We start from the raw sequence: 22,152 nt of genomic DNA on the forward strand, positions 1-22,152 counted from the left end.
TTCAGAGGAGGGATAAGGACTAGTGTTTGTGCAGTATGAGGCTGTTTCAGGACCGTTTGGAAGCCAGTGGAAAGAGCCTACTGCCATCTTCAGCAGGTTTATGGAGGCCCAAGGTTAAAGGCATTTATATCGTGGCTTGTCAAGTGATTTTATTTTTTGGCCAGTTTCCACCAACATCTGTCTGTGAAATTGTAGCAGGGTAGGCGGGTAGGATGGAGAGATAATTGTAAATCTTTGAGGAAAGGATGATTCCTCATAAAGAATGAGGGCCATCAAAGAGGCAATTTGTAGAGATGGAGCAGCAGTAAGGGTTCAAAGCCTTAATGACTATGTGAACAGGCAATTTTTCACATTTTCAGTGAGTATTTGACATATTTTTAATGTATTTTGAATGTTTAAGTTAATTAACATTAGGTCTTGAGCAAAAGTTAACAGAAACTGTCTCATTTTCTTTAAGTTAATCCTATGAGATCAAGTCTTCCTTTGGGCAACACGTTCTTTATCACTGTAAATAATAAGGAATTATGTGAACTTCAGAGCCTGGCACTGATGATCGGAAGAGAGATCTTTGACATCACACTGCAGTTTTTCCTCTGTTCTTTGTTCTCTCTCTTTCTCACAACACACACAACTTTTCCTTACGAGAGCATTATGTTGGTTTTGTAAGTGTGTGGGGAGACAGGGTAGAGAAAATCAAGACCGAGTTGTGCTTGCGGTTTTAATCTTGATTAGAGCTGGTACAACTCCAATGCTGAACAGAGAATTATACTGAATAGTATGACATACTAGGTTTTTAAATACAAAGCAAACTGGTAGGTAAGGGTCAGAACCTTAGTAAACGTTCCAGCATTATTCCTACATAATCTCTGCTAATTTTTCTTTTTTTTTTTAAGTTTCAACATCACAGGGAAAGTGCTGTAGATCTCTTGTATTTTTTTTACTTGTTTTACCCTCTCCTGTTTCTGCTTCCCCTTAATAGTTCTGTAAGAGGCCTCCTATGTTAATTTTTAAAATTTTTTTTGCTGTTGTGGATAGTGAGTCTCATTTCAGTTTCTGTATGATCCTGGGAACAATCCTCAACATTTCTATCTCAGGGTTTTTTTGGTAGAAGAATCCCTTTCTGTTCTAAAGTCAGAAATGTTTAGTGTTCCTCTTTCACTGCTCTAGCCTTCACCCAAACACTTCCCTTTGAAAGACATACATTTTTGCACAGTAATCCTTTGTTGTTGAATTCTATGAAGTCTATTGACAAGAACAAAACACCATCCAAAATGCTACTATTCTTGTTCAGCAGGAAGTGTTATTTGCATTACTTAAATAGCAGGTTGCCAGTTTTTTGTCATTTTGATTGCTCTGGAATAAAAGATAGACATGGAGCTTGACTTGGCAGGGATTTAACTTAACTTGTTGCTTTTTAGCTCAAAAGAGAAAATAAAGGGCTCTAGAGATGTCTTTGTGGTAGCATTTTGCTGTTCCAGTGAGGTCATGGAGAAGCTCCTACAGTACTGCAGTGTGCTGCTCTCAGCTGTTTTCATTTTTCACTAGGAAGATGCAACTCTGTGAGACCACAGCACGTAGCCCTCTGAGACCAGAGGTGGAAGGACAAGAGAAATTACAGATATCCTGATCAAAGCTTGATATAACTAAGGCTTTTGTGTCTAATCTATTGTGGCAGAAAGAGTTCTCTTTTTCAGAAGTCCATCATTTTGTCTTGTGGCTTTGGCAGATAGGGATGCATTTCCGAAGGACTGTACGTCAATCAGCTTAATTTTGATGGCTACCCTCTTGCAGGAGCGTCAGAAACAGTTGGAAAGCCTTGGCATATCTCTTCAGTCTTCCGGAATAAAAGTTGGGGATAATAAGTGCTTCCTGGTTAATTTGAATGCAGATCCAGCTCTTAACGAACTTCTGGTGTACTATTTAAAGGTAAAAATAAATATTGAGATTTTTTTTTTTTTTTAAATAGAAGTAGGCCTCTAATGCTATTGGCAGAGGTGTACTTAGAGAATTTTATAAAAACTGCATATCTAAAGCATTCTCTGATATTCACTGCTTCATTAAAAGTAATATGAGTACAACCTTTTTATTTAGAATGTAATTCTTCATAGCTGAGGAAGGTTTGAGGATTTAATGTTTTGGGGTTTTTTTGAAGGAAATTTAGAGGTGTTCTCTTTGCAAAACTGTCTCCTGGTTTTGGTTTGGTTGGGATTTTTTTTGGTCTTTTTTTTTTTTTTTTTAATGCCAGCTTTCACAAGAAACCAGAAAATTGTTTTATCTAAAGATTGGGCATATCAGTCATCAGCTTGCTTCTACGTGTGTAGTCCAAATTCTCCCTACTGTCTTCAGTTTATAAAATGCATTTTTATTCCTCTTCATGCAACTTGCCAGGGGTGAAAATCAAGTTCTCTTCTGCCTTAGCACTTGTGTTGATGTGCAGTCCCTGTTACTGATGTTAAACATAAAACACGTGACATGACTTTTGAACTCTGCGCTGAAACATTTGGGCAGTTTATTCTAGTTTAACAAACTCTAGATGTGATCTGGAGTCAGGAGGAGAAATGAGGTACAACCATTTTTAAGTCACATTTTAGAATACAAGTTCTAAAAATTTAGCAGTGTAAGAACATTGGCACTTTGAAATTCACATTAAATCATTCTCTTCCCTTTGAAGTGGTCTATAATAACTCTTAAAACAGCCACAAAATTAGCAATTGGGCTGAAAGATGGTTTTGGTTTAGTCAGTCTTAGGAAATACGTGATCCTCTTTTGTATTAGTCATCGTTGCTCTGTGATATCTCAATGAAAGCAAGGGAAAGAACTTTTTCAATGTTGTACCTGCTAAAAGTCATTAAAAAGGACAAAAGAGCTGAGTTCAGGTTTCAGGAGAAGCATTGAATCCTTTCCAGACGCCCTGCACGTAGGTGCCCAGTGTATGACTCAAGCTGCTAAATCAGCCTCGACACTGTCAGCTGTTGAAGCAGGGCCAGCCTCTGTGGTATTCATTGTGAACAAGACAGGAGTACAGTGAAGCCAAAGCCTGCTCAAAAAACAAGCCTTGGCCCATCAGTACCAGGAGAAAAGTCTCAGGTGGTACTGCGCTATTTTCCTTTTCTAGAGAAAACCCCTTTGCTTGAGGTACGTTTTGTGTGTTTCAGTTAGTCTTTCATTACTATTTTTTTTAATAACACAAATTTGTTTTGTTTGTTAAGAATTTTGGTGTAGAAATCCCTGTGCTTTGAAATTCTTCTGATAAAATGACATACAGCTGTTTTGCCTAAAATCCTGAGATTAAACTCTTGCTTCTTAGAGTAAATATCTTGCCCACATTTCTGTAATGCTGAGCTGCATATGTATTAGATCTTAAAAGTACTGAAGAACAACTTGATCTGACTTATCCAAACTGTTGTATCTGTTCCTCAAAAATTGGAGATGCACAAAAAAGAAATTGATGAATTGGGGCATGTATGGAGCAATCCTTCATCTGCCAAATCCCTCATGCCTTGAGTACTTCAGGAATTCCTTAAACTGTTGGATGATTTAGATGGAACCTACGTAATAGCCATGGATCTAACCACTGTGAACCTGTCTTAATTCCTCTTTGAACTCCTTTATACTTTTGGCTTCTACAACATCCTGAGGCACTGAATTCCACAAATTATAGAAACCTCTTCATCTTTGGATTTAACTGTTGCCTGTAAACTTTCCTGAGTGCTCCCTACTTGTTACTGTAAGACAAACCGAGGATTTGCTTGCAATGTTTCATTCTCCTTTTTCCCTCTACGGGAAGTATTGGATAGCTTTCAAATTTTGGAACTAGATGACAAGATACATCCAGAAGGAGAATGGATGAGTTGGAACTAGTGAACTTTTGCAATCCATTGCTAACATCTGAATTAATTTTCCCCAGGATCACACGTTAATAGGCTCAGACAACTCTCAAGATATCCAGCTGTGTGGAATGGGAATTCTTCCTGAACACTGCATTATAGACATCACCCCAGAAGGACAGGTTATGTTAACACCTCAGAAAAATACTAGGTAAAGGAATAAACTACAGGTCCATTTGTATAATAATTGTAGTTTTATCTAGTATTTTATGATTAGTGGTGCAAAAAGATAATTAAAAAATAAACTTTTCTATGTGTTCTAAAGTAAGAAAATTCTACTTCTTGTATCCTGCTTTCACATTTTGTTTAAATTGTCATCTACCCCTCTGTCAACTCGTATCTTTCGTTCTAATGAGATTTCTCTCAGTGATAGTGTTTGTAGTCTAAGTTTTCAAAGAGAGGATGAGTAAATTGCATATGCTTTCAGCAAGTAGATATTCACTGATTTGCAGCTGTGTAGATGTAACTATCAAAATTTGAATTAATTTTCTAGGAAATCTGTTGATATGCAAAGAGCTGCTGAAGCATTTGTTGCTTTATTTGATTAAGTAGCAGTACTTGAAAAGCAGATGGTATATTCAAATTGATCACAAAATGACATGCATCATCAGCATCTCCAATAATTTATTGTTAGATACACAAAATTCAACAATTTCACATTTACCCTGTGGTAAAAAACCTACAAAAGTTCATCCTGCTTTGAGCAGGAGATTGGACTAGATGACATCCTGAGATTCCCTTTAAATTTGAGTTATCCTATCATCCTGTTTTCAGACTTAATCTGACTCTGAAATAAAAGTAATTTCTGATTATTCTAATTAGTTTATTGTCTTTAAGCTATTTATATAGCAAAGGTCTCTGATACCTTATCCAAATGTTTCTATTTTGTGTCTGTCTGTCAAAGTAGTGTGAAAAGTGTTTACTTCCCGTGGCATGTTTTTTTCAGGCCCCTCATTTTTAAGCTCTAATTATGCACCCCAGACGTAGCTGTCATAAAATCTATCCAAAAGTCCTGAACTCTGTAAGCTTAAGCAATCAAAAGGAGCTGAGTCTGAGGAGTTTATGAAACAGCAGAGGGGAGATCAATGAAGTTTCTGGGGATATTTCACCTGTTTGCAATCCATAAACCTGTTCTTCTACCATAAACTAGTTACAATCAAGAAAGTAGTACTGGGGAAAAAATTTAAGCCTTATATAGATGCATTTGCTTTAGATTTTTGCCTTTTCACAGGACATTCGTAAATGGTTCTGCTGTCGTATGTCCTATCCAGCTACATCATGGAGACAGAATACTGTGGGGAAACAACCACTTCTTCAGGTAAAAAAAGCTATTAAAGACATTCTAAGCTTGCACCAACTTTGTTTTACCTTAAGGTATCGGAAGGTTGTCAGTGGACCCTTCAAGCTGCAGGAGGAGGTGATTTCTTTTTCGTTGGGATTATAAAGGCAATGCTGACTATTCTTGAATGCTAAATCTTATAGCAACTGTGCATGATTTTAATTTCGGAGCACTAGGTTGATTTAACTTGTATTTTCAAGGAACTGTAACCTTGCTGATGAGGACCTTGCTGTAGTTATCAGTACTATTATCTCACTGAAGAGATTTAATTTTTGAGCTGGTAACTTTAATGTGGTTCGGTACCACATTAATACTCAGTACTTTCTCTTCCACAGTGAAAATATTACACCCAAGCTTTGACTTGGATAGGTTGCCTTTTGGATTTTGCAGATAAGGTGTTAGATTTTTGACCTATGTTATACAGTGATCCTAGGTCTTACAAGGTCACTGTGTTCTCTGTTCCCTGGAGTTCCAGCTCAAGCCATACCTACGACCTTCTTATATCAGACAGGATCAGTGGTAAAAGTTTTCTGTGAACTGCTGTATTCTTGAAACCCTCTGTGGCTGGTCTGAAATACCTTAAAGATCAGTGGATTTAAATGATAATCTAAAACTGAATTATTTTCTTTTATGCTTGAAAGAAGAATTTTCATTAAAAGTGGGATATAATTTCATTAGTGCCTCTAAATTATTTGGATATGGTACAACTGAAAAAAATCATGGTTATCTTAACTATATGATTAGTAATATCAGGTACTCTCTATTCTTAGAGTGTTGAATGGATTAGTTAGTTTGCCTTGAACTCCTCTGTCTACCCTGAGGAAAACTACACTCATAGGAGATCAACAAATTTTGAAAAGGAAAAAATCTACTGATTTGGATAATCTACTTAATTTTAAGAATCTTTGAAAGCAACCCTGTGTTTCAGAGTTGAGCAGTTAATAGTTCTTTAAAAATTTTTCCTCTTATTTGAAGGCTGAATTTGCCAAAGAAGAAAAAGAAGGCAGATCATGAGGATGAAGAGCGAGACAACTCTATGAAGTGCAGTAATAGTGTTGAGCAACTGGATATAGATGGTGACAATTCCAGTGAAGTATCTAGTGAGATTAACTTCAGCTATGAGTATGCCCAGATGGAAGTCACTATGAAGGCACTTGGTAGTAATGGTAAGAAGCGACAGAAATTATTGGAAATATGTACAGAATATGAGGTTACATCTTCAGGGACTCTTAACCACAGACTTTTTCCCTTATAACTTCCTGCTGGAGAATTTTTCTTGTGAATGAATCATTATAGCCATTTTTGTGCTTGAGGGGGGAAAAAAACATCGCAGACTGTTTTGTTTGGCAGTTCTTGTTGAGGGAAAAGCCAAAACTGGAATATTGGTGGAACTGCAGCCTCAAATCAAAGTGTTTTCACTTTGTTGTTTATTTTTCTTGTGTTATGTCTCACTCAGGCATTAACTGTAGTCATTTCTGTCTCTGTAAATCATGTTCTTTAGTTTTTGTGGTCTTATGTAGCTGTCCCAGAATGGCATTATTTTGGGAAACAGGAGGAAGGTTTTTTTCAGCTTGGTCTTTGCCTTTTCTCAATTCTCTTAAGTCATCTCTCCAATCTGTTTTGTGGATATTTATTTTGCTCCACAGTTAAGCAGCATTTTTTTAATATGCATTACAACAAAAGTGTAATCTCTTCCTCCTTTTACATGGTAACTATGTTTACTGTCTAAGATGTTCCTCACTATGGATTTCAGTGGCTACTGCAGGCCCTAACATGGATAACTGCAGATATAGAATGGGGAAGGGAAGTACCAAATCATAGTAATTTGTGCCTTGCCCAAGGTCATACAGCATATCTGTAGCTGAATGTGGGAAAGATCTCATATTTCCAAGTTCCCTGTCTCTGCCCCATATTCATTACATGACTGTTTCCATTTAATTTTATGGTTACCGGGTATTTGAACCCCAGAAGTACTAGCTTCTTTCTTTTCAACATGTGCTTAGATCCAATGCAGTCAATCTTGCAAAGCCTGGAGCAGCAACATGAAGAGGAGAAGAGATCTGCACTTGAACGACAGAGACTGATGTATGAACATGAACTGGAGCAATTACGAAGGCGATTGTCGCCAGAGAAGCAGCATTTCCGCAGCATGGACAGGTTCTCCTTTCATTCTCCCAGCGCTCAGCAGCGCTTACGGCAGTGGGCAGAGGAGAGGTGGGTAATCAAATCTGACCATCAGGAGTGTTCATTTAAAGTTCTTCAGTGCTAGTGAACTTTGCAAGATTTTAATTGCATTGCGCACCTCTGCCAAATTTCTGAGAGGACTCCTGGGGGGGGGTAGGGAGGATGTGGCGAAAATATTAGTCTGAGAGCAATCAGACCTATAATGCTAGAAAAGATGAGAAAGAGTGAGTGCCTGCTTTGTTGTTAAGGAGAAACTCTATCCTGATTGGCAACAAATTTGACTACAGATGAGGTGAGTGGAAGAAATTCTGGGACTCCTATATGAGTTTGTTCTTCTATGGATCATGACTCAGCTGCTGGAAGTTAGTTTTTCCTCTTGACTCACATCCATCTGTCTGACCTGGGCAGGTCCTGGCAACCAGAAGAGTGCAGAAGGAAAAGGGAGTAAGAGGATGGTACAAAGAATTTTGATCCAGAGCATTGCAAAAACTGTTTAATAACCACAGAGGGGCCACCATCCTCTTTGCCTCATGCAATTGCACTGAGGTTGTTTACTTCAGCCTCTGCATGATCTTTTCCAGGATTGCTTTCAAAAAGAGCAGCTGCAGGAGGAAGATGAAACTTACCCTAAAACAATGAGTATGGTAAAGACATTGTAATGAGAAAATACAAATCTAATTTATACATCTAGAGAAGCAACTTTTGAAATAGAAAATATTTGAGACAGTTGAACAAGGTGCTAGCTGTGTGTCTGGAATATTTTGTGGTACCAGATTCCTGTGCTGCACAGTTGGTGCTCTCTCACACTTGCCAGGAAGGCCAGTGAGCAAGTGGGTCATGGTGTCTGAATAAACCTTTCTCTGTAAGATGGAACATCTACATGTGTGGTGGGGAAACTCTGGAATAAGCAACGCAAGAGCTGACTTTTCAGCAGATGCATGGAGAAGTCTCCAAAGCCAGCAGTATGCTAATGTTCATACTACTACATTCATACAGATACTATTTTTTTTTCTTCCAGAAGAAAAACAATTTAATAGACCTGGTTTTTTGTTAAAAAGCTGAATGTTAAGACTCGTTCCTGTCAAGTGATCATTTGTTTTGCACTCCGTTTCAGTACTTAAATGCCATGATTTTTTCTGTCTCCTCCTCCAAATGCCCTTCTTTTAGAGAAGAGATGTTGACCCACAGCCTAAGAAAGCTGCGAGAGCAGATTGTTAAAGCCAATTTGTATGTGAGAGAAGCCAATTTTATCGGAGAGGAGTTGGACAAGAGGACAGAGTATAAAGTTACCCTCCAGATCCCAGCTTCAAGCCTTAATGCTAACAGTAAGGTAAGGTAGCCCTAATGGAACTAAATTGTTGTTCAGTAAGTTTGCCCCTCAGCATTCATATTTGTTGTATTCTGACTTTAATGGTCTAGATAGTTTCCCAGTCTATTCATGTGCATTAAATATGGCTCTGTTAGTGCATGCTACATCCTTATCTTATGTCGTTACCATGAAAATCTTATAATGTGCTAGCTTACTGATAAAGGTTTTGGTACAAGACCTTTCCACTGGTGTTGAAGTTCACACTTGCTTCTGTTGCAGAGTGATAAAACCTGTGCAGGTTAGGTAAAATCTATTTCAAGTATTCATCATCACCTTGTGGACATTTGGCTTTACACCATCCTAGTGAGCTGAGAAAATGCTGTCATCTGCATTGTGCAGGGAGGAACTGGAGCAGAGAGTATTTGAATTATTTGTTCCAGGCATCTTAGAAATTTTGGAAGGAGGGAACTGAACCCAGACTTCATGCCTCAAGCTGGCTACCTAAGCTGGTATTGTTTCTGTTCTTGAGGTCAACTTAATATTTTGGTGATACTCAGGCCATCATTAGTATAGTAGCTGTATTTTATTCCAAGATTAGAATTTTTATCAATTGCTTTAGAAGTTTTTCTCATCTGCTTGGTTTTCTTGCATTTTTCTGGCACATCTAGAAACTGGATGGTAAAGAGGGTTAAGTGCCTGCACTAGTTGAAAGTTGCAGACAGTAGTAGCCTTAGCTGGAACTCCAGGCCTGCTGTAATTTGAGGATATTTATGAAATGCTTAAATGTTTATTTCTGACGTTTATGTAAGGTGAAAATCCACAGAAACTAGTGCCTGTAGCTGTGATTAGGCTTTGCAGTTAAACTGAACACAAATATACTGTGACAGCCAAATTCAGAGTTTGTCATGCTTGAATTGGGTTGCTCAAGCTAGAATAAAAAAAAAACAAAATCCAGACTTTTCCCAAAGATGTTCTCAGTTTTGTATTGGTTTTAAACTATTTTTTCATTGTTGTGACACGAATTCCTTATTGATACCTCTTTAATTGTTTCACAGAGAGGCGCAATTCTCAGCGAGCCTGCTATTCAGGTGAGAAGGAAAGGGAAAGGCAAACAGATTTGGTCACTGGAAAAGCTGGAGAATCGATTGGTAGATATGAGGGATCTTTACCAGGAGTGGAAAGACTGTGAGGAAGACAACCCAGTAAGTAAACATTACTCCAGTATTGTGCTGATAGAATTACATCCCTGTTAATTTTTTTTGTTTAAGTAGATGTGAGAAAATCGGGGGGTGGGGGTGGGGGAGGCAGGGGGGGATATGCAAAGAGATAAGTTTTCCTGAACCTTTGCTTCTCCTAGTACTGAAGTGGATCTTCAGCATTTCATTAACCCTTGTCTTGTCACTTTGATGCTTGTTTGCATGCATTGTTTGGTGACCAAATCGAGCATAAAATAAGAAGCAGTAAGTAAACACAACAGGAGTTGACGTTCAGGCTGACTTCTCTGAATCTGACAACATTAAAGAGAACTTGCTGAGGACGGACCTTATGCTCCATCCAAAGTAAAATTCAAGCTTCCATTCTTCTTGTGATCTAATCTAGCTTCTTGCTTGAGTCCATTTTTCTTTCATTAGGCTGGTTGCGCAACACTTGGAAAACAGTTCCATGAAAAGTTTGTTTTTCTTACATTATTCTGAATTTGATTGAAGGTGATGAGAGCTTACTTCAGGCGAGCTGATCCATTCTACGATGAGCAGGAAAACCACAGCCTTATCGGAGTAGCCAATGTTTTTCTTGAGTGCCTATTCTATGATGTGAAGCTACAATATGCTGTGCCAATCATCAATCAGAAGGGAGAGGTTTGTCATTCTTCTATAATCTATCTTTACTCAACTGTTTAATTACAGCCCATGGATCTTATTACCAGTATATAGTAGATATTTTCCAGTTTCATGTGCACAAGCTTTTTGCTAACAATTTGGAATTATGCAAATCCCATAATAACCTTACTAGAGTTGTTTAGACAGCTCTGAATTCTAGCATAGTGATTGTGAAAGGAGAAAGCTTTGTGAGCACCTTTCTGAACAAAGCAGCCCAAAATAAATACTTAGTAGAACAAGTATGAGCTATAGCTCCACTGCCTTTCACTGACTACCATCAAAAATAGGCTCTTAAATATACACTGTAAGAACAACTTCAAAGGCAGCTAGAGCATACCAGGCAACATTCTCTGTGCTCTGCATCACATGTGCACTTTGCGGACTCTCTAGAGTCTGGTGGGAAGGTGAGTGAGACTGCAGTATGGTGTTCTCAAAGTCACTCTAATGGCTGATGTCTTTATGGTTTTGCAACAAAGGCTTTTTGATTCTTGCTGCAAAGCATTCTTCACCTGATGCAACAAATGCACAGTGCAAAACAATAGAAAGGAATAAAATGTTGTGTGCTTACAGACTGGAAACAGCAGTAGTTGTAGTTACCTGAAAAGGGATGAACCTGTCACTGTTTTCTGGCACACAAGTAATTCTTACTCCTTTCTTGTCAGGTATCGGGTCGTCTCCACATTGAAGTTGTTCGAGTGAGTGGAGAAATAGATGATAGGTTAGTTGGAGGCGAAGATAGTCCAGACTGTTCAAATGAAAATGACACTCAGGAGAGAAAACTTGTCTGCCAGGTGAGTTCCAGATATATCCCAGCCTCTGAGAGCAAGCTTCTCCCTTTGCATTCCAAGTCTTAAAGAAGTCCCTCATGCATTGGCCTCTGTACATTAGATGTCTCTTTGTAACCTCACGCACCATGTTTGCTTCCAGTATGCAGCTATACAGGCAGAGTCCTGTCTTTAAACTCAATGATTGACTATATGAAACTGTATTGAAGTTTCAGGATTCCCCCCCCCCCCCCCCCCCCCCCCAAAAAAAGCAAATAACTTAGCAATACCTAATCATTCAGTCATATGTACAGAGTTTAGTACTTTGGCTGTATTTGTTTTATGGCCTTATGTAATGTCCTGGTGACCAGCGTTTATCCTGAAGTGCTGCTGCGTGGTCTTTTCTCATGATATTTTGTTTCTGGAGTGGCCGAAATAACACAAAAGAACTAGATGGGTTTTGTTCCTTTCAATCTCCCTGATTTTATTTTAAGTCTGCAAGGTATTCATTAAACTATATTTATATGCTTACAGTCTTACCCCAGAAAGTTTATTGTAGTCTTGGAAGACATGGAAGATCTGTGCACTAGGATTGGAGCTACAATATCTAATTCAAAAAGAGTCACAGAATCTGGTAAACTCCCATTGTTCTGTGAATCGTTCTCGCTCAATATTTTTCTCTTTAAATAGTCAATATTTTGTGAAATATAGACAGGTGTGTTAATTGTTATCGTTAATAATAAAAAGAAAGTTAGCAGGAAGTATTTACTAGCAGTTTGGTGTTGTAGGAAAATGCAAGATAGGACAAGCTACAGATAAGAAGAGAGGGAGGCAAAAAGCACTAGAGGGAGTGGTCCCCAATTTTGCTGGTTTCTGGATGATATGAACAATTTGGGGGCAGTTGTACTCTTTTCCACTTTTTATCCTGTCCCATAGAGTTCCATGTGCTTGCAAGCAGTATGGGGCATTGTGTCAGGAAACATATTCTCCAGAGGATCTTGAGTGCTGCCTTGGTATTGAAGTCTAACTAATTTGATCTTAATTTGACAAATCGAGAGTAGAAGTTTATTAAATAGTATGGTTAATATGATGGCTTTGTTTAGTTCAGAAGGTTATCCAAAACATTTTGTTTCTATTTGGCCTTGATTTTGAAAAAGAGGGGGCAGGCCACTTTTGTATTTTGGGGGTTATTTTTGTATTGTTTCTAGCATCACAGGATAAGGACAAGTAGTATCTTAAGGATTTTGCAGAATAAAGGAGCCAGTTTTGGTAGAAGTGTGAGATTTTTATTGTATTCCCCTTTAATTACAATGTTTTTTGTGCATCTCACCATTAAAAATGAAGAAAATGTTTTGGTGTGTTTGTAAAATTAATACATTTAGTTTTCACTCCCAAGAAATATGTGCCCGGTGACATCTAGTGGTGATGTTCAGCTGATGCACTCAAAATATTGTCTCCAATGTATATCAATGCAGAAATTTGTATTTTGTAAAGTTCTTTATTTTGCTGCCTTTTTTTTTTTTTTTTTTTAATCCTTTGCAGTGGAACAGAACAACATTGTTCTAACAGGAGATATTTTTAGTTCTATGAATAAGTGCTTTTCCTTTGTTTCTCATCTCTTTTCTAGATTAAAATACTCCAGGCTACAGGTTTGCCACAGCACCTCTCCAACTTTGTGTTCTGCAAATATACATTCTGGGATCAACTGGAGCCAGTTAATGTTGCACCTGAGGTGGATCCTTCCGTATCTTCCATCAGCAAGGAGCCACGGTGCATGGTTGTCTTCGATCACTGCAATGTAAATTTTTTTCTATTTTATTAATGAAACTGGAGGCAGAAAAAGCAGGCCTATGCTTGCACAACAGTTGCCTTTTTGCTCTCATTATTGTACTTTGTGAGGCTGATACCCTAATTCCATTTTTTAAAAGAACTTGAAACATCTTCAGAGTCCATATAAGTTTGGTTATACTACACTGTTCACTTGTACAAAAATCACAGAAGGTGAAGAAGTAGATTAATAAAGGAAAGCAATCTGTTCAGCAGAGAGACTTACGTTGGAGTTTACCCACAGTAAAAATGCTGCTGAGTGTGAATGGAAGAGTGATATTCGTCTGAGTACATTTGACATCCGTATCTGAGCTGATCACTCTACACTCTGATGTAGTGGAGAGAAATGTCCCACTCCTGGGACGTGATGCCTGTTATCCTCATGTAGATGTTGAAGTTAGGTCGTATACCTTAGAACAGACTATTTTTTCTTATTGACTTTCAAACAACTGTCTGAGTGGAGGCATCTTTAATAGAGATATCTAAAATCAGCTTAGATGAATGCCAGCCAATCACCTGAGTTCTCATCTTGTTCTTTCTATCATTTGTCATTACACTGAACAATTTATTCCACTTACCATTGTAACTTTACCATTTGTAAAATAGATATAATATCTTCTGTTGAGTTTTGATTTTCTGAGTCTGAACATTAGAACATATGATATTGGTTTTTCTTTTTTTTTGAACCATTGGCTCAGGACTTGGAACAGCATGCGGTCATTTTTCAGCTCTTTATAGACTTTAATCTTCAGCAAATCATGTATCTTTGCCTTGCCTCCTGATTTTACAAACTGAAGTGACAGTTCTTCCTTTCCTCTATATTGTGTCTTGGAGACCATGGTGACTTTACTACATGCTTATATGAAAGTCAAGACAGTAAATCTTTAAGCCTAAGTCATCATGTAATCACAGTAATCAACCAACTTGTTGCTTACATGCAGGAAGTTTCTGTAAATATTTCTGAAGACTTCATGGAACATCTTTATGATGGTGCTTTGGCAATTGAAGTATATGGACACAAGCAGAGTGGTGACCGTAAAAATCCAGCCTTGTGGGATTTGGGAATAATTCAAGCCAAAACACGCAGCCTTCGTGACAGGTAAATATGGCAAATAGATCCTTGGTTTAGAATTTTGGAAAATCACTGCCTGAAATTTTGAACTGAAGACAACTGAACAAGTGTTTGAGACTCTATCTCTGAGACTATATAACACCATGTGATGTGTCAGTAGGCTTTAAAAAAGTGAAAGAGGAGAAATGCCCATCTCTGTTTCAAATTAAAAGTGGTAAAACTTCAAAAATTTTGAAGTCCTTTGTTTAGGCAAGCTCAAGTGCATAAATAGTGTTTTACAAAAGAGCAAGCTGATTATTTTCCTTTATATTGTTATGCTAGCTTGCGCCAGAAAGAGCTATCAAGTCTGAAACAGCAAGATGATGTTCTCACTGTACGCTGATATATTTATTCAAGGTCTGACTCCAATTCATTCTTGGCCATGGAATGTCATCACTGTAATGCTTCCATTGGAAAAGCTGTATTGCTGATTACTTCAATTGGAGTAAATATGCAACAGTATGGTAATTCAGACTGAAGGGGGTTGCTTTTTTGCTGGCAGCCGTTTGTTGTCTCCAAAGTAAGCGTAGTAGCATTTTCTTAAATGTAAGTTGTTTTGCCTCTCCAATTAGAAGGCAGCTCTGCACCTTAATTTATTGGCAGTTATTTCTCTTTTTACTTCCAGCCTAAGTTTGTGTTGAGCACATTGAGTATTAAGCTAGATATAGGGAAGTTTAAAAGAAAAGTCATGGAAGTATGGCAAAAGAGGAGATGGAAAAAGGATGCTATAAAATAGTGGGTTACGTTTGGTAGGTGAATAGTAAGTACCTCCTTCCTTTTTAATTTTGAAGTACTACAAAAGTGGCTGTTTCTTATTTAAGCTCTTGGAAGAATTGGAGAGAAGCTAATAGTATGACGAAGTTCAGGAAAGTGCCCTGAATCTTGAAAGCTTGTGAGACAATGTCATATTTCATTTTGCTGTCTTCTGTGTGAATCTGATTGCACTGACAACACTGGGCTTCTGTGGCAGTAGTTGAGACCAGAGCTTAAATGTTAGAATAAAGTGGAATTGGTTTTTGTGTTGGAATCAAGAAAAGGCTTGGGTTTGATGTTTGACTAAAGTAGCTGTCAGTAAAATTTATAAGCACTGCACAACTAGTAACTCTGTATATTCACAAATGGTTTATATATTGAAGTGTTCCTTTGCTGTTTCAATCTGCAGTCTGAGCTAATGCTTTGGGGTTTTTATTTCTTTTTCTTTGGGGGGGAAAAAAAGAAAGAGACAGTATTTGACATGTTTTGCAGGTGGAGTGAAGTAACAAGAAAAGTAGAACTCTGGGTTCAAATTCTAGAGCTGAATGAGAATGGGGAATACTGCCCAGTTGAGGTGACTCCTGCCAAGGATGTGTGCACAGGAGGCATTTTCCAGCTCAGACAGGTAAGGTGGCATGTACAGGATTTTGGCTGTGAAAAGAGCCTGCGGAAAGTTAAAAAGCTTCTATTTTGTATGGTAAAGGGATGGTGTCCAAGGAACTGTCAAGCTTAGACACAAAATATGATATTGTGTAAAACAGACATAAAGTGGAAGAAAGTGAAGTCCCTCTGTGTTTTGTGAAACTGCCAGTGTGCATAAGCTCTGATGTAAAGGTGATCAAAGGCTTACCTGTAATCTTTTTGCTATGTTCTGTTCCCTGTTCTGTGATAGCACCAGGTAGAAAGGACGTCAGTCTCAACTGAACTTAATTATTTTTTAAAGAGGTCCAGAGTTCTCCTTTATTTGATCCTTCCAGCCAACCACTCCTTTGTTCTTTGAATTCTACACGCATTAAATTGTTAATGCTTAACTGAGTAGTTAACGTTTTTAAGTGATAAGCTGTTTTCTAGAGAACACTAGGAATTAGTAAAAGTTAGATACAGGCTGTACCTCTGAACTCCCCAACTCCTTTGATTTTTTTTTTTTTTTTTTTTTTTTCCCCCTTCGGGTTTTACTAAAGAACAGTTACTTTACTGCACTGATAACACAAGTGGGTAAGAATTTTCAGTCAAGGAGACTAGAGTCAGGAAAAGTTCACTGAAATTCTGGAAGCTCAGCAAATTAGACTGTTTTCTCTCCTCTTTTGTAGGTGGGGAAGAGATCCTATTTCCCTCCTTCAGAAGTATTAAAAATAAAATCCTATAAGTGTATGTTTTGAAAACCCTCCCGAAAAGTCAACTGGGGAGTTGCTGAATGCTGAACTTTTTTTTTCTGTAAATACATAAATCCTGTAAACATAAATCCTTGCAACAGAAGGGGTATCTCTTGAACACTGGGTCATTGTGATTGCAGTACTCACCACTTTGTTCTTCACAAAATAAAAATATAATGTTGGTTGCAAATAACTGCCAGTAGAGGTCTCTCTATTATTAAGCTTTCAGCATTTTATACTCTTTTTTTTTTTTTTCCTTTTTTTTTTCCTTTTTCTTTTTTTTTTTCCCCCCAAGCATTTCAAATTGTTCTTTTGGGCAGGGGCAATCTCGACGAATTCAGGTTGAAGTGAGATCTGTACAGGAATCTGGAACCTTGCCACTGATGGAGGAATCAATATTATCTGTTGGCATTGGGTGTGTTCAAATAAAACATGTAAAGTCACAAAAAGTACCTGAAAATTATCAGGTAAGAGTCTGAATATTTCCTGTCAGCTATCATCGCAAATTCCAAGACATGTAAAAGCATAAAATGATGTCCTAAGTTTGTTGCAGTTGGCGGCAACTCCATTTGTTTCAAGTTTTAGTTTGGTTTTGGGGAATGTTTTTTTGAACCTACTTCTTAAACATATAAAGCAATGTCAAGAAGAATTGTCAGAATTGCTTTGATGGTGGTTTTAGGGATTATTCAGGACAGCTTGAATCAAAACCTCTGTCTTTCAAAACGTGTTGTGAAAGATCTTCCTCTTAATCAAAAATCATTTTCCATGGTAAAAATAATATTTGTAAGACTACCTTCCATGTCTCTTCTGGGTTTGGGTTTTTTTTTCCTATCCTTAAAAGCAGCACAGCCTTAACACACCATTCAAAGAAAAAAAGAAAAAATGCCAAAGTTTCTAAAATTTATTAGGATTTTTTTCAGTAGATTTTACTTCAAATATTAGATATGGCAGCAATTTTAAATAAGTATTCTAATTAAAATAAATCAATGGAACATAGATTCAAATAGTGTTGAGTTACAAATGTTAGAATTATATGAGCCAGTTGTTGGCCTATAATATATGTTAGCCAGCTGTTTAACCTCAGAAGCACTGCATCTCATCTTAAACTGCAAGTATATCGATCTGTTTTTAAGGATTGTCTTTCTGAGATACTTCTATCAGTTTCTAGTGCAGTTTGACTTTTCCCCCCAACAGCTAAATTAAAATTTAGTCACTTCTCTGAGTTAGCAAGCCAAAATCTGGAGCAACAGAACAAGCAAGTCTCCGGACTTGCTTGATTAGCTGCCCTGCTTGAGACAAGGCCAACTAAATGTCAGGTAGTTTTTGGGACATCTCCCAGCTTTCCATAATGTTTACCCTTTTGACAGAGTATGATTCGATTCATGTCTGCTCCCCTTTTTTGCTTAATAAGTATTGTTTTTCCCTTTGAGGTCTGAAATAGTTGGGGTTTTGTTGTCTCCTAACCTTAGCAGTCCCTTGCCCCTTGTGTGTCAGGGGTACTAAAAGGGGGATTTTTTTTCCACCTTTGCAGAAATCTCACTTTTCATCAGCATCCTAGGCACATTATTGCTTGTATTCCCCATTATGCTTCTTCTAGTGACTCTGCCTGCAGGCTTCCTAGCTGCCCTTCCGTCACAGCAGTCCCTGATACCCATGTCCTATACAGCAAGTAAACTGTTGTTTCTCTCCTACTTCTGAATGGAGCAAGTTTCTTAAGGGACTCTTCTCTCCTGAGACAGAATGATTGATTCTTGCAAATTTTACTTGAAAGCTATTACATACCTGCAACACACAAATGTCCCTTTTAGCCTGTTTCATTAAGGGGACAAGTCCCAGGTGAGCATCCTGTCTGTCTCGCCCTTTTTCTTCTCCAGTGAATTTCTGATCTGTGGACCAGTTTCGACTGTATCTGACAGAGCTGGCAATCAACAAAATAGTACGTTCTTTCAAGAAGAAAGACTTAAGCTCTGCTTGAGAGAGAGACTAGTGAGTTGTGTCTGACACTGATAACCCACATGGGAAAGGGCTATTGAAAACCATGTTGTATTAGTCCTGTTGCTTACAATAGCATTCTGACTTGAGCACCTGGATTTTTAGTCCCCTTATTAGCATTTCTCTATCTCAAGTAAATTAGTATCTCTGGAATGTGAAAGATTTCCTAAAGACCTTGAACTAAGAAAATGCTTCTTCTGTATGGCTTTTTAATTTCAGCTTAGCTAAGTTTTTGCTTTCATTATTAAGATACAGAAGTACACTCCAGTGGCTTGTTATTACTTAAATAGGTAAGTAGTAACTCAGTGAGGATTAGAGTCCTCATTGCTTTTCCATTCACTGTGCAGTAGTGGCAGTTGTGCTTACGTTCATTGCAAGTGGCTCTGCTTGTGATGAATGTCGAGAATGAAAGGTGGTGTCTCCCATCAGAAAATAATGGAAATCAAAATGTCGAAGGTCTGCGTTGCAACTCCTGGTGTGGCAGACAGAGTTATTCTAACTCCCTAACAATTGGCTTAGACATTTACAATTTTTCTCTTCTAAATGCTACAGCAAGCTTACCTTGAATCCTTTATGTGGACTTCGATTTTTTTTTTTTTTTTTTTTTTTTTTTTTTTTTAGTGCTTGCTGTAACATTCATACTTAACTCTTACAGGTAAAACAGCACATTTTTCTCTGCTGTCTAGGATCAACAGGTTTCAAGTTGTTTCGGTATAACTCCTATTTCTTTCTTAGGACAATTTAAGTATTCCACTTGCTTCCAGTTATGAAGATTTCTAATAGCTGTATTTCTGTGAAATTTCTCCATTATAATTGTTGGGTTGTTCTAGTTTATGTTTAGATGAGCTGATAGCAGCAAATCTTTGGGAGGTCAATGTGTTTTAATTCTATGATCATACCATTGCTAAGCTCAGATTTTTACGTAAGACTGCTAATATTGCTTAAAATAGTTACACGTTTTGCATTCAGTGTGTTTCCTGCTATCAAAAAAATTTAATGTCATGGTTTTGCATGTTTTGGCCTAGGAAGAAGAGGATGAAATGGACAGTTATCAGGTAAAAATTTAAAATTCTCTCTTTTTACAAACTCACACATTTTCAGATTAAAACATGTTAGAGGAGGATCAGCATTTTATCTTTGCTGTACCAGTTGGATATGCAGAGAGACCGTCTTCTGAAGAGACTAAAAGCTTAAGAATTGCATAGATTGTTGTGGTGCAAAGCCATATGGTGGATTAGAGAGGTGAAGGGGAAAGAACAAGGTGCCTTAATGTTTATTTCCAAAGCAAGATCCAGTTGCTTTTCATTTTGGTGTTCTGGGGGAAGGAGTCTTCCTTCTTGACAAACTATGGTTAGATTGATTGTCCTCATTAAAAACAAGAATAGGCATGGCAGTGCTGAAAGATGCAGTCAAAATACTTCATGCTGTTTCATGTTATGAATGTGCTATGTGTATGAGAGCTGGAATATACCACACAGTAATCAACCCTTGGGCAAGCAATGGGGTTTCTATTCCTGGAGCCCTAAGACAGCAGTGATAAAACTACTGAAATCAGCACACTATTTTTTTGTATATAATGTCACAGTAACATGAACCTTAAAGGGGAACTGATGAGGTACAATATCTGTGATATATTTTTCATCTTTTTGTGAATAACTTTAACAAAAGGACATCATCGTCATTATAGATCTCAACTTTGTATAACGTGAGCAACCAGAGATTTAGGTTTAATGCTCTCTGACAGATTCCGGCATGCTTGTAGGGGTCTGCGGGTGAGTAATACAACTGTAGTTTATAGTCTCGCATCTACCCATTTTTCTTGACAAAGTATTTGTTATAGTTTGATGTGAAATGAATCTGAACTGCTGGTGCCGTAAAAGAGGCTTGCCTGAAGGCATCCCAGAGCTGATAGCTCATCTTTGTGGCACCCAACATGCTGCATGTAGAGTATCATTCATCATTTCTGAGCATTTCTACACCAGAGACAAATGAATTGAATGTTCTTAAGGATACTGAGGTGGTTTTTTTGAAGGACATGAGCACTTACGAAAAAATATTTTAAAAGGCTCAGTTGCAAATGCCATTACTAGGGACACTGGCATGATGCGAGGCAGGGATGGATTCCTAATATGAGGCTGCTAAACACCGAGTGTGAATGGTAAGTCATGGATAAGGACTGGGGTTTCCAGCTTTGCCACAAAGTAGTGGCTAGTGAGTTCTAGGCTAGTTTGGGGACAAAGATGATGTGTAAACTGAAGTTTGTTCAGCTGGGTAGTACAGAATAACAGCTAGGGAAAGAGATGCCTCAGGCTGGCAAGCAAAAATACTTCAGATAAGATGTGGAATGTTAAGGGTTTGGACCTGTGAAAAAAGGCTAAGAGAACTGGGGTTGTTTAGCCTTGAGGAGAAGAAAAGGCTCAGGTGGGATCTTGTCAAGGTATGTGAATGGGAAGGGGTAAAGAAGGCAGAGCCAGGCTCTTTTCAGTGGTATCCAGTGAATGGACAAGAGGCAATGAGTCTCCACTCCACAAAAGAAGCTTTTTTTTTTTTTTTTTTTAAAACCATGGTGTTGGTCGAACACTGGAACAGCTCCCTGAAGAGGCTGTGGGGTTTCCATCCTTGGAGATACTGAAATCCCAACTGGACACAGGCCTGAGCAAGATGCTGTGGTTGACCCTGCTTTAGGCACAGAGCAGGGTTGGACTAGACAATCTCCAGAGGTCTCTTCCAGCCTCAACTATTCTATGTTTCTGTTTAAGTTGTCCTATGCAAAAGAAAGTAAGAGAAGAGCTAAGTGATTCATTGGATGTCTACTCTGTCTTTCTTATCTGCTTCTTGGGTACAGGATGAGCAGAAGGGTTGAGGAAATGTGTAAGCCACAAATAGGAAACCTTGGCTTTCCTGGGTCAATATTTAACACAACTAATTTCCCCTTTACAGGATAGGGATTTGGAAAGGCTGCGTCGGAAATGGCTGTGTGCCTTAACAAGGCGTCAGGAGTATCTTGATCAGCAATTGCAAAAACTTGTTGGGAAGCCTGGTAAGCAAAATGCTATTAAAGGTAACAGTAGTGGTAGGTTGAGAGACATGTTCACACACTTTTTATCTTAATATATTGTAAAATTTAGAAAAGAAGTTAATGGAGAGTTGAATCTCTGAACTCACCAGTAATTTGCTTTCAGTGAAACTAAAGTTAGAGAAACCTATATAAAGTTGTTCATTGTTCTTGTACACTGTGCGTTTCTTCTTCGTGTGCTGAATTTCTGAGCAGAGTGGGGTTTATTCTGTTACGGATGGTATAAGAACATCAACCCATGATAAAGGCACTGAGTAAGAAATGCTCTCTGTTGTCCTGACTGACGTCCTGCTTCTCCAGATAAAACAGAAGATGATGCAGATCGGGAGGCACAGCTTTTAGAGATGAGGCTAACACTCACTGAAGAAAGGAATGCTGTAATGGTTCCTTCTGCTGGCAGTGGGATCCCTGGAGCTCCAGCAGAATGGTATGAACATACATTGCCATATGCAAGAACGAATGTAAAAATGATGCATGGTCTGTTCCTGGCTTGGATTGTTGCCATTTTTTTGCTTTCCTTAATCTGGCCTCTGTACACACTGTATGAGCAAAGTTGTTAAAATTAGGCCCCTTGCTTACATTATTTTATAAGGCTGTATATCTGAAATCCAGAAATGCTATTTCATAAACGATACTATTATTGATCAGAGTGTAATTATG

General features: G+C 38.1%; 1 protein-coding gene across 3 annotated transcripts in view; it reads left to right on the top strand.

Annotated features, from left to right (window-relative positions):
- Positions 1 to 22,152, top strand: part of KIF13B (kinesin family member 13B) — a 129,357-nt gene that overhangs the window by 69,818 nt on the left and 37,387 nt on the right. For all 3 annotated transcript variants that reach the window (XM_010583158.1, XM_010583159.1, XM_010583161.1), the window contains 16 exons: positions 1,792 to 1,926; positions 3,908 to 4,038; positions 5,119 to 5,205; positions 6,202 to 6,392; positions 7,230 to 7,440; positions 8,578 to 8,740; positions 9,775 to 9,921; positions 10,426 to 10,575; positions 11,259 to 11,387; positions 12,988 to 13,158; positions 14,129 to 14,286; positions 15,544 to 15,676; positions 16,745 to 16,891; positions 19,442 to 19,471; positions 21,357 to 21,456; positions 21,793 to 21,919. In XM_010583158.1, the coding sequence (XP_010581460.1) occupies positions 1,792 to 1,926; positions 3,908 to 4,038; positions 5,119 to 5,205; positions 6,202 to 6,392; positions 7,230 to 7,440; positions 8,578 to 8,740; positions 9,775 to 9,921; positions 10,426 to 10,575; positions 11,259 to 11,387; positions 12,988 to 13,158; positions 14,129 to 14,286; positions 15,544 to 15,676; positions 16,745 to 16,891; positions 19,442 to 19,471; positions 21,357 to 21,456; positions 21,793 to 21,919 (2,210 nt within the window). The remainder of the gene's footprint in view (positions 1 to 1,791; positions 1,927 to 3,907; positions 4,039 to 5,118; positions 5,206 to 6,201; positions 6,393 to 7,229; positions 7,441 to 8,577; positions 8,741 to 9,774; positions 9,922 to 10,425; positions 10,576 to 11,258; positions 11,388 to 12,987; positions 13,159 to 14,128; positions 14,287 to 15,543; positions 15,677 to 16,744; positions 16,892 to 19,441; positions 19,472 to 21,356; positions 21,457 to 21,792; positions 21,920 to 22,152) is intronic.

This window comes from Haliaeetus leucocephalus, unplaced genomic scaffold, assembly GCF_000737465.1.
Source record: "Haliaeetus leucocephalus isolate CR32 unplaced genomic scaffold, Haliaeetus_leucocephalus-4.0 Scaffold871, whole genome shotgun sequence".
Lineage (NCBI taxonomy): Eukaryota > Metazoa > Chordata > Aves > Accipitriformes > Accipitridae > Haliaeetus > Haliaeetus leucocephalus.